Source organism: Falco rusticolus, chromosome 2 (genome assembly GCF_015220075.1).
Source record: "Falco rusticolus isolate bFalRus1 chromosome 2, bFalRus1.pri, whole genome shotgun sequence".
Lineage (NCBI taxonomy): Eukaryota > Metazoa > Chordata > Aves > Falconiformes > Falconidae > Falco > Falco rusticolus.
In genome coordinates, this window is record NC_051188.1 from 105,899,097 (window position 1) to 105,915,788 (window position 16,692).

Genomic DNA, 16,692 nt, shown 5'->3' on the forward strand with positions numbered 1-16,692 from the left:
TTCAGTGGGCCATGAATCAATCACTGTTTTCCTAGGAATATTTGAGAGCTGAACCTTTTCTGGAGAGAAAAAGAGCTGCCAGAAAAGTTATGACCACATATATCATACTTACCAGGAAATCCAGGTCCATTATAATAAGGGTTCCCAGATTTAGATTACTTATATCATTGCTATTTTTACACATATTATTCTTTTATTACACTTTTTGCTTTGAGTTTCCAACCATTTACCGTGCCAGGGCTGAGGTTTGGATACAAACTTTCACAAGCAGAGATTTGTCTACCGTAAGACATGTTGGACAGTTCACATTTTCCTTTTCTTTATAGGAAAGAGCATAAAATAAAGACACTATCTAGTTTATGATGCAGACCTCACAATATCTTTTCTTTATGGTTACTTGTTTCAATGAGACACATTACTAAGGAGTGCTGCAAACATCACCGTACACTCACTCATACAGATATAATCAGACTTGGCATTTGGAATGTTTTCTCACTTGAAATAAAGTATTTCAGTCATTTGAAGAAAATGCTAAACAGAAATGACAAAAAAAAATACAGACTAAAAAGAGGAAATTTTTTTCTAATTTCCTAAAACACTGATGTGATATATTTCTTACTAATATTCCTGCTCTTCAACAGGGATAACAGCTTGTGATTCTGTTTATTACTCTTGTTATTTTACCAAAATAGTGTTTACCCATAAAATATACTTCAGTTTATACTCTTCTGGATTACATTAACTTGAGAACTTCCTGAAAAAAACCTGCAGAATGAAAAGTATCCTTGAAAGTTTCAGAATTACTAGATCAGGGGAAAAAAAAAAAAATATGCTGTCATATCTTGGTATATCCTATTTTAAGAAAGATAAAAAATCCAAAGAATTTTAAAGCATGGACCAAAACATATCCTGTTTCATAGGCTGAAGTGTTTCCTATTTGCATAACACATCTGTTTGATACTACATCTATGTACACATATCTATATACTTTATACATCTTCAGCAGATATATGATGTACAAAGGAGTTGCACTGGCGTGTGGCTCAAAACATGTTTTTTCATTTTGTTTTCAATTTGTCTGCTCTAGTGGCCCATCTGTTGCTGGTATGGTACGCACACTGAAACAGTATCAAACAGCTGATGACCCCTTTGGTTCATCCTTGGAACAAACTGCACTTTTGGTCAGAAAGTGAGATGAGTCCTTGCATTCACACTGTATCAGTGAGAACCTCACTATTATTTCCTATAGCCCAGATGTTGTGTAGGTAGTAATCATGATGGAAGAGATGAAGCAAAAGTGCTGACAATAGCTGAGCCTATCAAATGGTCAGCAAAGATATCTTCTTCAGAAACAGGTGAAGTCCAAATGGTAATATACTTTGAGAGACCTGGAACTATTTCAGCATGTTGTGGAAAAACCTGAAGGTGAATGTTCAGTTGTAACAGCTGTAAATGACTTGGATTTTAATAGATGAAAAGATGCTTATTTGCATATTTGGGGACAGGTGTAAGCAGTCTTTCAGTATGAATAGCTTGCCAATGGAAATATGAATTCTGCATTATAAGACCATTATGGATTAGTATATTTTACCTTTTATGAAGCATCTGGAAACAGCAAGTCCCAAAAGCCACCAGTATCAACAGCAGTAGTGGTATAGTGGGTATTACGACATAAATTAGGTTTGGAATTATACCTACAAGACAAAAGTTCTCATTAATGTCTCCCATGTTGAAATACTCTTAACCATGTGAGTAAAAAATCAGAAATACATTCTTACACAAAAGAACATTTATACATTCCTTCTATACAAAAAGCTCAAAAAAGATTCAGCAATATCAAGAATAAAATAGCACTTCCACTGCAATATGCAAAACATATCTTAAGGATTTAAATTCTACATTTTATATATGCATCAATGAGAGATTTCCAATTTTGTAAGTGAAATTTCAAGTATTTTAACAGAGTACATTTCGCAGCCTATTAATTTTACAGTCCATACAACCTGTCTACTGAGTTGCCCTTACATGTTGGATTCTCACCCATGCAGGACCACAAGAGGTACAAATCCTGCTCTTGTTTCCCCGTTCCCCTTAGAAGACAAATATACACTCCCCTGACTAATCAGGAGTGAGCTAAAGGTGCTCCCCTGCAGGTCCCTGGATAAAAGGAGTAGGAAATGGTACAAGCTAAGACTTTGTTATCTGCCTACAGTACAAGACGGGATCTACAACTTCCAGAAGGGTCCGACTATTTTTCAGTAACTATATGCCCATGTTTTATAACAGTATGCATTTAACATACAAATTGTGGAGACTTTCTTATCCATTGTCCTCTTTTGAACATATTTTCACTAGCAAGAATAAATGTGAATGTTCAGGTTAGGTTCGTTCATGAGTTTTATATAAACAGTATTATTCCTTTCAAAATACACTTCATCAGTATATCCATTCCTCCGGGGTTACAAACAACGGGAAAATCAGTTAGGAAAACCAGCTCAAATCCAGCCAAACAGTGTGGAAACGGAGCACCAGCTTTCATTAATCCTATGGTGTAATCCTGTAAAATCCTGAGTTGCTCCTGAGAGATGTTCAATTCCTTGAATTGAGGCCATGCTACAATTCTTCATGAACCTCGGGCCTCCAGTCAGGACATAAATTGCTAAATGAAGTAGCTGGGGCATTACAGCAAACTCCTAGGCAGTAGGTATCCATTTCCAAGATATGAAGTGCCATCTCTACTAGAAATCTCAGCAAAGAATTTAACTCCTCTTAGCATGTGGTGTTCCTTAAACACAGGGTACTTGGGGAGCTATGGCACAGTGCTTATTCTACAGATAACTGAACAATTCATGCTCTATTGGGAACGACTCATTTGTGTCTTTGTTATGAGTACCGAGTATCAGATATAAAAGATAATATATGCATCACATGTTTGTTACATGTGTTGGGAAAGAGGTGGGGAGGAGATGGAGAGGGGCAAGGCACTGGTTACCACAGCCTAGAAGGAGACGCTCCTTAGCTGAGTGCATACTGGTGAAATCTTGCACCTTGACAGAGACTCACCAGGATCAGACACAACGGTGCAGATTTCAAGGACTGGTAAACTGTAGATGTGGTTCAGTGTTTGGGGAGACATGGAAATGATTTGTTTCCACAGTTACAAAGAGAATGACTCTTGAAATGTTATTCAAAAGTATACATTTCCAGGGCATTTCCTGGGAAAACAGACTGCTTCCTCCCATTGACAATAATGGAAGTTGCTACAGATCCATTTAACAGAGTCCACTGTTAATATTTTTACCAGAACACTCAATTCATACAACCACATTACCTGTTTCAGTAGCAATAACATGATACTGATCTTCTGGTTTGCTCGTGTCGTAAGGATTTCCTGCTGGCACAGTTGGAAAGGTATCTGAAAAGGATATCAGACATTTTAGGAAAATAATGAGTAAAAAATATGGCTGTTATGTTGTTAAAAAAATTAATACTAATTACATCTTAATTTATACTGGAAAATGAGCATTTTCAGGATTGATTAAACTGCTGGATATATAAGTGTAAACACAATTTTATTGCAAAATCGGGATTACATCTGGAACAAGAATTATGAATGGTGCTGTTCTGAACAACAGCCATATATTTGAAGATATTGCTCTCTGAAGAATTCATTTTTCCTGTTTCAGTTCTAAACTATGCCTGTTATATTTGAGTTATTTTGTAAATTCTCGTAAACTATCCTTACAATTATGTGTTTACCATTGCAAGTCAATTTAATGTTTCAAAATTTCTTACCGTAATCTGGCTCCGCTCTGTCTCCTAATTCTTTTTGTAAGACATTATCTGTTAAATCAATATTTGAAATTGATTGTTGAAGAACAAAAAAATTTGTGTAATAAAACAGGTGTTTTCATCATTTTGCATGCAGTATCAGAGAAACAGACACACTCCTCAAAACAATAATTGTTTAATTCTTCAGCATTTAATCTTTTTACCAGAGGCTATTTGCAAACTAGTGTCAAATCACTTCCAGTTCATATTTTTTTGCTCCTTAGAAAAGGGCTATAGTTTATTCTAGTTGCAATTCTTGGTGGCCTCTGCTAGGTTACCGACTAAATTACTGAATACCTTAATTTCTTGGGCTGAATAAAACTCCTAACATATTCAAAGTTACATTTGTGCAGACGATCCTAAAACAACATAAGAAAAGAAGTGCTTCTGTTTAATACTTATAGTCTTATTCACCTTTCCAAAGTAAAGCTTACAGAATGTTGGCTATGAAGCAAAACAAAACAGTGCAAGTTTGTGAGGTTAGATGTCAGCTTCATGTAGTCTAGTTTTGCAAAAGGCAGCCCTAAAATACAAATCAAGGGCCGTGGATTCTAACACATCACATAAGGAAGTGAAATCACCGAAACAGGAATTATAGTATCATATTTCTTGTAATGCATCAGAACTGGAGAACCAATTCATCACTTTGAGCTGGATTGCAGAGGTTTGCAAGTTAAACTTTTGGCTCTTGTTACACGTAAATGTTTACAAATATTACAGAATTAATTACCTCATACTGGGCATAGGAATGGAACCTGCATGATTGTTTGAATAACATTCCTTTAACGTAAGATTATATTAGCATGATAGTGTTATGAGCATGCAGTTCCAAGGGTCCTGACGAAAGACCAAAATGCTGGGAGAAATCAAAGAAGAAATAAAGCCTACTAGAACAAAGGCAATTATTTCATCTGCTCTGGTAAAAACTGGTTATGTTTGGCCATATGTAAAGACATCAAAATATCAGAGTTGCTGGCTTTAGTCAGCAGAAGGGGAGATGAGTTTTTAATTTGATTGCACAATCAAAACTACAGGAGCTGGACAGGAACTAAATGTGGTTGCAATTACCAACCCATAATTAAATTTAAGATTGCTGAATGATCAATATGATATAAAGCCAGACTGAATATTGCAACAGTAAATGTTGTCAAGGGAGGTACTATAAAAAGGGCTTAGGAAAATGAATGTGACTACCAGAAATGTAGTTGCTGCTTGAATAAGACTGCTTAATGAGCACTGCCCCGAATTTGCTGCTGATACAATTAGATGCAACTTCATCATGGTCACCTACAGCCTCTGTGTTTTGGCCTATGACTGGTATCATACACCAATATACTAAAGAGACAGGAAAGTTGTGGAAAAACAATATACTCAGATAACAAAGTGAAATTCAATCTGCATGTGGCACTTTAATACTCCTGGTAAAATGGATGTATTTTGTATTGCAAATGGTTGATGCTGAAGCTATTACAGCGATTTCGGGAGAAAAAAAAAAAGTCATTTGTAAGTCTCACTAGGTTTTAGATAGCAAATGTAATTTTCTTACAAACACTGTGGTACTTTCTTCAGGTAGTGAAAGAAATACCATACACCTATTTATATACTTTTATACATCTGCTCCTCCATGTGATAGAAAAATACATTTCTGGAGAATAGTCTGTTTTGCTAGAAAGCACTATTCCAACAGCTTGAAAAATAAATAGCTACAATTCAGTTGTACTATATTTAGCTGCATAACAATGTCAGTCATAATAATAATCTACCTATATATGGTCTGCCTTATTATGTACCTCATTACACAGCAGTAATATATTTCAACATAGTGAAAGAAATACAAATTCATTTTCATTGTTACTGTTGTCATTTTGTTTTCTGCCAAGCCAAAATACCCAGCATTTTTTCAGATGGTGAAAACAATATAAAAAAAAATTATTTATTATATCTCAACTAGAATGGTAGCAGTTCATTGTTATAGAATAATTATTTCACTTAAATTTGTTTGTTTTTAAAGATATGAAATATACTTGAACCAGCTCTTTTAATCAAACCTGCATTGTCTGACATAAAAATGTTGTTATTTTAACAACTTAAAATATTTTTAGTGTTCTCTTATTTCAAAATACTTGTTATCAGTTGTAAAAGTGATAAAACTGTTTATGTCACAGTTCCTTGAATGGCCTATGTGACCAAGATGGTAACTGAGCTCCTGGAGATAGTGATAGTCAATAATAATTTTATAAGCAGGATCAGATTTGGGGCAGGGTGGGGTGGGGTGAGTGGGTGGGTGGGTAAAATATGTGGGTATATCAAGTCTTCCAAGTATTTAATATTTGCTTGCAATATTAATTGTCATTAATATCCCCATTAAGATATTAGACAGTGAGAAAACTGTCTACCAAAACTGCAGGAAGAAAATAGCCTGAATCTCTGCAGACAGATGGATCTCTACAAAGAGTATGATTATTTCTAGATCATAAGCATAAAGAAAGCAGGTAGCAAACTGAAGAATTAGGTAGGTCAAATAGCTGCTAAGAGTAGGATTTCATATGCATTCTTACTTTCAGCTTAGTTTTTGAAAAGCAGACGTGTCATAAATTATTTGAAAATATTTGCATGATCTTGCTGAAAAACAAGTTTTCATTTACTGTAAGTACCACCAAAACTAGAAACTGTTACAGGCTCAACTTGAAAGTTTACTTTTCATGTCCTTTTTCTGTTTGCACTAAGTTCTAGTTTATAGTTCATGTTTCCTCTATTGACATACACAGAACCTATGTCATGTCTGGAAGTATAGCCAAATTGCCCAAGATCTGGCTTCTTCTGTCACCATCTGAACTAGTGTGCATCTGCTTTTCATATGTATAAATTTACATTCACAAATGCAGAATTTTCTTCCTGCTGTTCTGGACTTCACTATTTAAGCCAAAACTTATTGAAACAGCCATCACACAAGTTGGTCTAAAATGGTAGAGGTCTGCAACTACAAGGACAGTGTAGTTGTTTTACAGTAAGACCAAGAGATGTCTTGGTCATTGTACTTGATAGCAAGCAAGGGAGATAGGAAGTGGACACTTAAAACACTTTGTGGAGAATAAAATAACTAGTGAATGAGTTAAATCAAAGTAAACTGGGCAATGCATGGCAGTGAAGCTAACCATCATTCTTATTGAATACAAACAGGTTTATTTAAATTACCACTAGATTTGATAAGTTACATCCCATGTTAATGTCAGCTCAGGCACTCACAGACCAAAGCAATCAGTACCACAGGCCGCAAGACATTTGCAGATTCCCTAATAAAAGAAGAGGCAATTGCTTTTTCTAAAAAAGTGTCCCTCCTGTGGAATATAATTTTATTTACACCTACCTGGGCCATACTTGCAGATAAAATTGTGCTTCATGTTGCATCTATCATCATTCCATTGATAAAGGTATGGCCCCCCCAGACCAGGGTTTGCAGTCGGCTGATGATACATCACAACACAGGCTTCACTTCCACAGGAAGGCTCATCTGTATACCAATTTCTAGTGGTACACATAAAGACAAACTTTCACATTTTGAAGGTAAGGTTCATCAGGATGCCAAGTAAAGGAGTTTACATCAGTGAAGATGTGTCAGTCCCAATGGCCCCATCCTCTTCAAAGATATGCTTCCTTTCCCACAACTCCTTCTGTGAAAGGAGTTTAGGACCTGGGCTCCACATCTCTGTATCTTAAAAAAATCTCTGAGTTTTTTTTAAGCAGCTCTGAGGAACTAACACTCCACCGCTCTGCTACCTCTTTTCCTTCTTACCTGACTCTTACCCGTCCCTTTGCCCTGGGTCCTGTGAGCTGCTGCTACCCTGTTTTTTTACTTAGTCAGGAAATTAAAGGCTTTTCAAAGGACAGGGTAGAAACAGAACAATTTCCTCTAAATAACATGCATTCATTCACTTGGTGGATAGCTCCCTGATTCAAGCTGCCCAGAGTCTTGAAGAATTTGTCTGCCGGCTCTCAGCCCACATCCTAAAGACTCCATGCGTGGCAGAAAAATCTCCAAAAGCCATACAGAGGCAAACTCATGAGATGGGAACAAAGAAAATTGTAGGCTGAAGCCATACTATGCCATCCCTTTACAGCTTCAAATTCAAAACAGTGGCTGGCAGCTCCTCTTTATCTGTAGAAGTTAAGGAATAATGCTACTAACTTCATAGGGCAACAAGTTTTCAAAACTTCTTTCTAGAAGACTTGCCAGATATTTCACTTTCCATTTCTTTCCATGAAACCTTCTCTATAAGCAGTTTTACAGACTTACCTGAATGATGAAATACTTCCATCGGCCCACTGGTAGAGGTCAGGGCAAGCACTTGAGCTGGCTAGTCCATCACCACTTCTCCACAACCCAATCCAGAAATCACCATCAGAAATCCCGGAGCCTGATTTAGTGAGGTTTTGTAACATGTTTTCTATTAGTTGCTGCTCAGCTTCACTTTCCAAGCTCAGTAAAGCCCCACCATCAATTTCACAAGCTTGGCGGGCCTCCTGAAAGCCCACACGTCTAGACAAGTCCTGGAAGTAAGCTAACTTGTAACAAGAATGCTTGAAGTCACCATAGCACACCTTTTGACCTGAAAAGTATAAATATGACAGTGTTTAGAGTATAGTAACAAATACCACAACTGGAAAAAAAAAAAAAAGAAAAAAAAAAAGAAAAACAAACCAACAAAAAAACCCTAAAGAAACCCACCCCAAAAACAGCACAGCATACATACAGTGATGGAGGACAGTAGGTTTTTATTCTTGTGCCTCCATGTGAAAGGACTTAAGGTAACACACTGACACTGCTGAAAACCCTAGCTTTAACTTAAATATCAGATGTCATACAATTAATGGGAATATATGGCTTTCTTCCCAAGGCCTGTGAAGCTCTCTAAGACACTGAAGCGTCCCACTACCTTCTGGAAAAACGTTCTCTGCTTTAAGAACTGCACCATCAGACCCCTCTATTAAAGCCAGGATCTGTGTGTAGGGTATCTTCTTAACTTTTTAATACTAATAGACCAACTCCACTTCTACTTTGAAATCAAAGCTATTTGATCAGGAAAAAAAAAAAAGTTTAAAATTCTCAATGTTAGTGGCAGGAAGCAGCTAGCAATTCCTTGATTCTGCTATTTAACCTTGAGAGGCTGTATTTACAAGGACCTCACAGTTACTATTTGCTATAATTTGCTAAATACAACCTGTAAGGATGTGTGGAAGGAGAGTGTCTGCCTTTTTAAGGGTATCTGGTCAATGACTTTTCCAGTGCAAAAAGGAATACTAAGAAAAGAAACAAAGTACAGAGACATAAACCTGACAGGAAAACATAATGGCAAGACACACACAAAAAACCACCTTCTCAGGCACACAAATTGGTGGTCTACCAAGAAACTGCAGACAAACAGCATTTTGCAACTTGATAAGGATGTTGTGGGGTCTGATTGGAATATGCAGTCTGATGAGGGAACATATGGGGTTAGGGAATGGGGAGGAACAAAAGGGGAATAGACAGAAGGGGGTATAAGAGAAGTGGTGTAAGAAAGGCCAGTCATAAGTAAAACATGATGTGTGCGTGTCTGGATGTGTGTCTCCCCTAGTGACCTTCTGTCCCTGCCAGCTGACAAGGAGGGAACTTGCCTGTCTGTGTTTCTGTGGGTCCTGCACATGGGTGCTGCTGAAGGCAGCGCCTTCTCTGTGGCAGTCTGCATGATGGCCATGGCCATGTCCTGTCGGTGTGGCACTGAGATACTTGCTCAGTTTTGCTACTGTTTGAACCAGTGAAGGGGAAGGCAGCAGCCACATTCCTCATCTCAGAGAGGGGCCCTGGGTACCGCGCTGGGCACCAGTGGCCAGGCAGGAGGGAGCCCTGGGGCTGGAGGGAGCCCTGGGGCTAGAGGTGCTGGAGGAGGCAGGCACACTCTTAACAACCCTTAACACAGCCAACAGAAACTCCAGGTATTGCCAGATACCACAATACTATCCAGATACCATAAAAAAAACCCCTGTGATGCTTTCAGAGCTGTATCTGTGGAAAGAATCAAAAGCCAATGAAGAAATAGTGCTTATCCATCCCCGTTCTTTCGCCAAGACACATGCCTTTTTCCTAAAAAGAAAAAGCAGTTATCACCTTCTTCAACTAGTGAGATTCTTTAGAGCTTATTCAACATACACAAGATGTGGAATGAACAAACTCGCTGATCAGCTGCAGCTGAAATCCAGTATGTTTATTTAGGGACAGGAGAAGGGTTGTAAATATAAGGAAAAAAATTAACCAACTCTTAAAACAAGTATTGTCAGTATAGAAGTTTATCATTGGAAAAGAAAAGTAGGAGAGTTTATTTTACTAACTAAGGAAGAATTACTGAAGGATAACAAAGAAATAACAGGCAATACCTAGATTTTTAGAAATCAAAAAAAACTATCATTTTACTAGAAAATTTGGCAAGGACAGTATTTTGTTGTACCATGTCAGGTTTCTATTTGAAAAAATTGTATTTACTCTCATGCTTAAGCAAATCCAAATACATGATCATGTAAATAATCCTTTGGTTTAACTTTGAAGACATTTTATGCTGTTTTACCTTAGAAAATAAAATTGTAAATTGGGACTGGGAAACAGCAACATCATCCTATAATTTAAGCTGTACTTAAGGTTTTTAAGCCACTGTTTTTCTACACAGAATAAACATCAAAGTGAACAAAAAAGCCTAAAAGATACAATAAAGTTAATTCTTCTTGCTTTAGCGTTGCTTCATTTTTGTATGTAATGACAAGTAGCATACTTCCCATAGCAGACTGCATACAGCACAAGAGCTGACTGAAGACTTCTCTACTTGCATAGAGCACAGATCCAAGAATTTGCAGAGAATAAGCAGACTGTATCAAAGCTACATGAACATAGGAATGTAAAAACAGGATCATCTCACGACTTTTAGCTAAATCTGAAAGTAACTCTTATTTTTCAGATCTTTCTTATTGCGGAAAGCTAAATTACAGGGGCAGTAGGGATAAACACGTGTAGCCTTCTAGTGTTTCCCACAGTTCTTGCAATCTACCTAAATTTTTTTTTTCTGAAACCTTTTCTTTATAATACCCTGTGAAAGTTCATTTGGGAAAAGGACCATTAGTAAGAGATGCATCTTTGCAGTCTCATTCTTACTTTGGCTTGGCAGGCAGACTTCTGAAAAGTCATTTGTTCATGAGTTGTTAATCTGCCAAAATTATACAGGAACAAGAATAACCTAATGTAAGGACAAGCTTATGCCACAGATATTTGTGGAAAAAAGCCAGGCTTTGAGATCAGAAAAGAGTACCTATTTGGACTTTCTCTGATAATGTCCTGACAATGCCATGTACATCCCAATTCCTTTCCTGCCATTTCCCTTTATTCATATAGGTTAAGAGCCTTGCTATCAATCAACTAGTAAGAGCCATAGTCCTAGCAGGGCAATAGTGCTGAAGAATCAAGGGGCAGACCCCTTGTTAGAGATGCATATAAGATAATGGGTTTATTTATAAAGCTTCTTTGAACAAAAGAAAAAATACCCCTATTACCAATGTATCAAAGCAATAACACCACATGCTCAAAAGTGGGAAGTGCAAAAATGAAAGCTGCATGTGAAATCACAGCTTGTTCCCTTCCTCTATAATGCTGCAATTCAAATTTTGTTAACATGATCATAACCTTTTTATTTTCCCAGGGAGCTCTGTCTCATTACAGGATAGAGTGCACAGTGAAGGAGAAGCTGATGAAAATGCTGCTCTTCTCCACTGGGTGAGTGACAATGGCTTATTGCCAGAGTACACATATGTCCATAACAGCACAAATATACCAAGGCTGGCACTGAATTATGTAGGATACTAATATTTTGCAAGGAAAGGGGACCACACCTCTCCCTGCAATTAAAGATTGGATTGAAAACATCAGTTCAAGATGTATATGCAGATTTATGGAGAGTGCTTTGTCCATTGTCTTGTTCTTTTTATTTCCCTGAAAATTTTTAGAAATAAACTCTTTCACAATTCCTTTCATTCTGTGCACATACTCCTCCTTGAATAGTAAGTGAGCAATTCAGGTATCAAAATAACCCTGTCACTGTTTTAGTCATAAACATTCAATCCACCGAGATGAGTGGGCTGGCCACTATGGATCTCAATTCATGTGCTGTGCCTCCCTTCCACAGGAAACAGCTACAGCTTTCCATCTGTAACGCGTGCACCCACTCCCCTTCCCCATGTGTTTCTCAGGTGCCTGAAGCACCACCCTCACTTTCTGTTCTCATGCACAGTTTCTGCTCTTCTGTGACGCTCCCAAAACCTGAATCAAATGACCTCTCCAACAGGACAAATAGGTCTTTTCTGGTTAACTGACAAAGCTTCTCCAGGGTACTTATCTCCCAGTCAGCTGCTGCACGGACACTCATGTTGCCAAATTTCTTAGCTGCTATAAAGCTTGTGCCTATAAGCCCTAAGTTGTGCTGTGTACTGCTCCAACACAGAGGTTGCATCAGTGTCAAGGCTCAGCTCCATCACCTGCACCAAGATGAGGAAAGCAGGTGGGACTGTACAGAGTGGGAGAAGGACATGCACTTGCAATGCACAACAGCAGCACAGCAGCTTGAGAGGTGCCACCACAGCCCCTAATACATGCCCAGCTTTCCAGTGTCGTGTGTTCGGAGCAGAAAGCCCTCTTGGAGCCTTCCAGAATACAGATGTGAAGGCCCAAGGGTTTATGTGAAATGAATAGTGAGTTAAAAATCTTGAAACTGTGTGAAGACTTTTTTTTTTTTCCTTCCCCCAATCTTTGAGGATATTGTTATTGCAGATGCTTGTGCAGGGTTAAATAACTCTAAAATCAAGTATTACAAAGTGAAAGCATTGAAGTGAAAATTTCTGTACAACCCAACTCCTAAATTACTTCTCTTTCATTTGTTGCTCTCTACACCTGTGGCAAAAGAAGTAATATCTCCTTCTTACAGGTTGATCATTTGTGCAAGAATATACCTCTAGAAGACAACAAAGAAAACAGCAAGAAACCAAGAAATATTTGGCATTAAGACTCATCCGGTGTGAACGAAGTACGTGATGCAGAGTAGTAAGCTTTCTGGAAGAAGCTGTGAAATTTTTTTTTTTTTGTAGTTAATTTAGTCCCTGTGTTTAGGCAATGACCTACTCTGAATTTTTTCTTTCTTCTTTTGAAGGGGACTTTTAGCTGCTGTAGCAAAGCTGGTTCAATGTGTTAATGGAAATCTGCAGTTGTGCCTTAATAGCTGGCAAATCAGTTGATGTTTTATACTCTTCTTGGAACATGCTGAGATGTCAAGTTTTCAAGCTTCATTTTTTTTTACAGCTTTCTCTACTAATTTCTGGACTACAAAGCAGAAATAATTTACCAATGAAAAATTACAGAATGGACTACCTTGTGTAGCAGACAAGGTAAGTATGGAAACATTAACTGTGGGCTATTTTACATTCTAACATCTTTGCAGCAAAGACTCCACTGTTAATTCTAAAGCAACATTTGCCATTTCAACTGCATAAATTGAATTCCAATTTTTCTATCACAATTGAATAGTAACTAGATTTGTAAGCATGTCTGTTGGAATGAATCAGCTAAGATACTATGCAACGTGAATAAATAGAGGCAAGTTAGGTTTTTACAACCTTCCCACAAAATCTGCCCTGTGCTGCTTGAGAGATGAAAGAAGGAAATAATTGTTTCCTCACAGGGTACCCAGAAAGGGAGAGGAAAAAAAAAAAAAAGGCATGCTATTGTATTTAGTCCTCCCTTCAGCATGAGGCCAAAGATCTATTTAGTTTAATAAGATCCAAGAACTGATTCTTGTTTTCCCTTACAAATGCTCAGACAAGGTTTCAACCACCTCTACCTGACTATCTGCAGATGTGGAGTGCTTATATATTTCCTTTCATGAAGTGTATCAGCTCCTTAATCCTTGACCCATCTTCCCTCACTCAAGCAGAACAGACCAGACCCTAGTCAGAAGTAGGCAGAGAAATAGAAAAAAACCACTCTTGGCTTGGTGTCGTGAACCATTTTCTGTGAGCCTTACCTTTTCATCAGCAATTGCTTGCCTGCCTGTTGAGGGGAGAGTGCTGTGTTGAAGCAACAAGAAACGGACAAAGACTGTTCTCTTTTCGCAGCTGGAAAACTGCAAGATTGGGTCTCCCCAGTTTCCTTAATGGAAACATCGCCAGGTTTGTTCTTTCCACCCCTCCTACGTACACCAGCCATACCACACAGCTCTGGCCCTGTTCCCTCAGCCTCAGCAGCTCTAGTTGGCTACTGCAGAGAACATGAACTCACTTTGTCTCACCATCCTGTTAGCTGAAGAAAGCAAGAGTACAGCAATACTTGCTCTAAGACGTGCTACCTACCACCTCCATCCATACAGATCAGTTTCCATCTTTGGATGTCACACAGCAGCTCCATAGCAAAATGTGTTGATATCAACATTAAAACAAGGATAGCTTTTAGCTGAAATACTTGGAACTTAGTTAAAACATTTCTACAGATAAATCGGGGGGGGGGGGGGTGGGGGGGTGGAAATCACATCAAGAAAAGGAGAAACAACCAAGTTCTCAGCTGTTATTTCAGTCAGTTATGTCTCCATTATGTTTTAATAATGATGTTTCATTATGCAGAAATAATAGGTTCCTTTAGGTCTGTCATGACAGAAGTTATAGCAAAATGTCATTTAGAAGTGAAATTACTGATAAAATACCCAACTCAAAGACTTCTCTCCTTAAGAGCATCAGGCCCAGCTACACCCCCATGGGCCACGAGGGAGGGGTACCATTATCTTGAGGAATACCCATGACTCAGCTGGAGGTTTTGAAGATGTCAGGTAGAAGATAAGCTCCCTGCTGGTAAATCCCATTCCTCTTACTCTTGAACTTCACAAACTAAGTTCTGGGTCCGCTGCCATTAGAATCCACCTAGATTTGTGGGGAACAGCAGCCATATGTGCATAGCATGTGTGAGGAGAGAACAACGGGATGCACAAAGCCTGCTGTAGAAATGTCCATCACGGTTTCATACCGTGACTTTTTTCTTCCCAAGATAAAGGATTCAGCAGAAAACACGAAGAAGCATTTGGTACAAAGGAATGTGAAACATTTAACATTGATCAGAGTCCCAAAGGCAAGCATGAGGCTGATGGGGGCCTCTGAAAATAAGCAAAATAAAGACACAAGGACATAAGTGAAAGCGATCATGAAATAACAGCAAGATAGAAATCTACATAAATTACCAAAATATTCCACTGGCTAAAAAATATTTCTCTGCTTGTGTTGTGAAGATTAGTCTTGGTCTTAAACCTGTATGAGCATATTGGCCTCAGGGGCTGCGTAACCAGCATGCAGGACACTGGGCACCATTTGTTTTCACCTGCCCTCATGTCACAGGGTGCTCCAAGCCAAGTTCCAGTAATGCACTTCAGAATGTAACCAGTAAGAGGCTAAAAGGTATTAAATTTTCCTAATCACATTTTGATTCAAAGCTGATGCATCTTGTCAAGTGACCTTTGTATCATCCAGTCAGATTTTGATTGGGTTCAGCTGCTGGTCATGTTTTGCTCTATTATGTTACTGATGATGATGTTTTACTGCATCATATTTGTGTCCATCTACTGAATTTAATTTGGTTTTTTTGATGATTCATATTACTTTTTCTAAAAAAATACTACTGTGATAAGATTTCATAATTACATTCTGTCTTCATTTATGATAAAAGCAAATTGCCATCTTCTCTCCCAAGGTTTATGATACTGAAGACACATTGTTCTTTAGTTCAGCCAGTATTCAAATCACAGATATTGCTCAGCTCACGCTCCTGAGCAGCTTAAGGAATTCCACATGCTCACAACTCTGTCATTCAAAAACCAACTGCTATACAAATCATATGCCAGCCTATATCTGTATTAATATCTTCAAAGCTAACTCTTCCATACCTTAATAGGTACATTTTTCTCCCACTCTCCTAATAACCAAGTCTGCAGAGAGAAAACACATTCATTATTGATTTATACTTTGTCTGCATTAGGGGGTGTGTCTAATTGTCTTAATACAGTTTGTCTAAAGTGATTTTTCTTCTGTGAAAAACTCCCAGAGGTTCCAAGTCCCTTTTAAAGGATTACATAAAATAGCTGAGGGCCACATTTGCCTATTAAGTAGCTGTACTTCAGGTAGATATGTATACAGGCAGACAGTTTGTATAAATCATATCATACAGCCATTAGCATGCAGACAATGTCTAAGGTGGCTTACCTTGGCTGGCCCCAACCTTTCTAATGTGCAAAACTCATCTATTAGCCAGGCTTCTTACAATACTGGTAATGGAGTCCCCTTCTTGCTAATTTCCTAGGCATTAGCATGTAAAACTTACAGATGTATAGATAGCATGTATAAAATAATAGGCAAAAAGCAAATTCTTCCTCTCTCAAACACAGGCCAGAATCTATCTTTAGCCATTAATCATCCCATATCTTGTGAATTAGCAAAGACGATGATAGAGGTCCTCAGACACCAGCCAAACAGCCATCTCTAGGATTACTGCAACTTTCACAGAGAAAGAAAACAGGGGATGATTGAAGTTGTCAGTAAAAAGTACTGTATTGTACCATTCATACAGAGATCTAACACAGTTATGCAGAATATGACACTACACAAGAAGCTTTGTCCCAACCCAGTCCCTGCCTTTATTTTTTTCTTTTGCCATGGGAAGTGTTTATCAGTTCATTTATTGCTGAAATTGACTTTTCATCTGTACATCAGCCTTTACTAGTTATGCTATTATGTTTCTAAGCACCTTTAGGGACAAGGAGT

General features: G+C 38.1%; 1 protein-coding gene across 4 annotated transcripts in view; it reads right to left on the reverse strand.

The window, feature by feature from the left end:
- The window catches only part of CHODL (chondrolectin), a 28,182-nt gene that overhangs the window by 3,084 nt on the left and 8,406 nt on the right, over positions 1-16,692 (reverse strand). For 2 of the 4 annotated variants that reach the window (XM_037377165.1, XM_037377166.1), the window contains exons 2-6: positions 8,126-8,438; positions 7,199-7,356; positions 3,796-3,843; positions 3,332-3,415; positions 1,592-1,694 (exon numbers count right to left, since the gene is read on the reverse strand). In XM_037377165.1, coding sequence (XP_037233062.1) covers positions 1,592-1,694; positions 3,332-3,415; positions 3,796-3,843; positions 7,199-7,356; positions 8,126-8,438 — 706 coding nt within the window. The remainder of the gene's footprint in view (positions 1-1,591; positions 1,695-3,331; positions 3,416-3,795; positions 3,844-7,198; positions 7,357-8,125; positions 8,439-16,692) is intronic. The other 2 variants (XM_037377167.1, XM_037377168.1) reach the window with 1 other exon arrangement.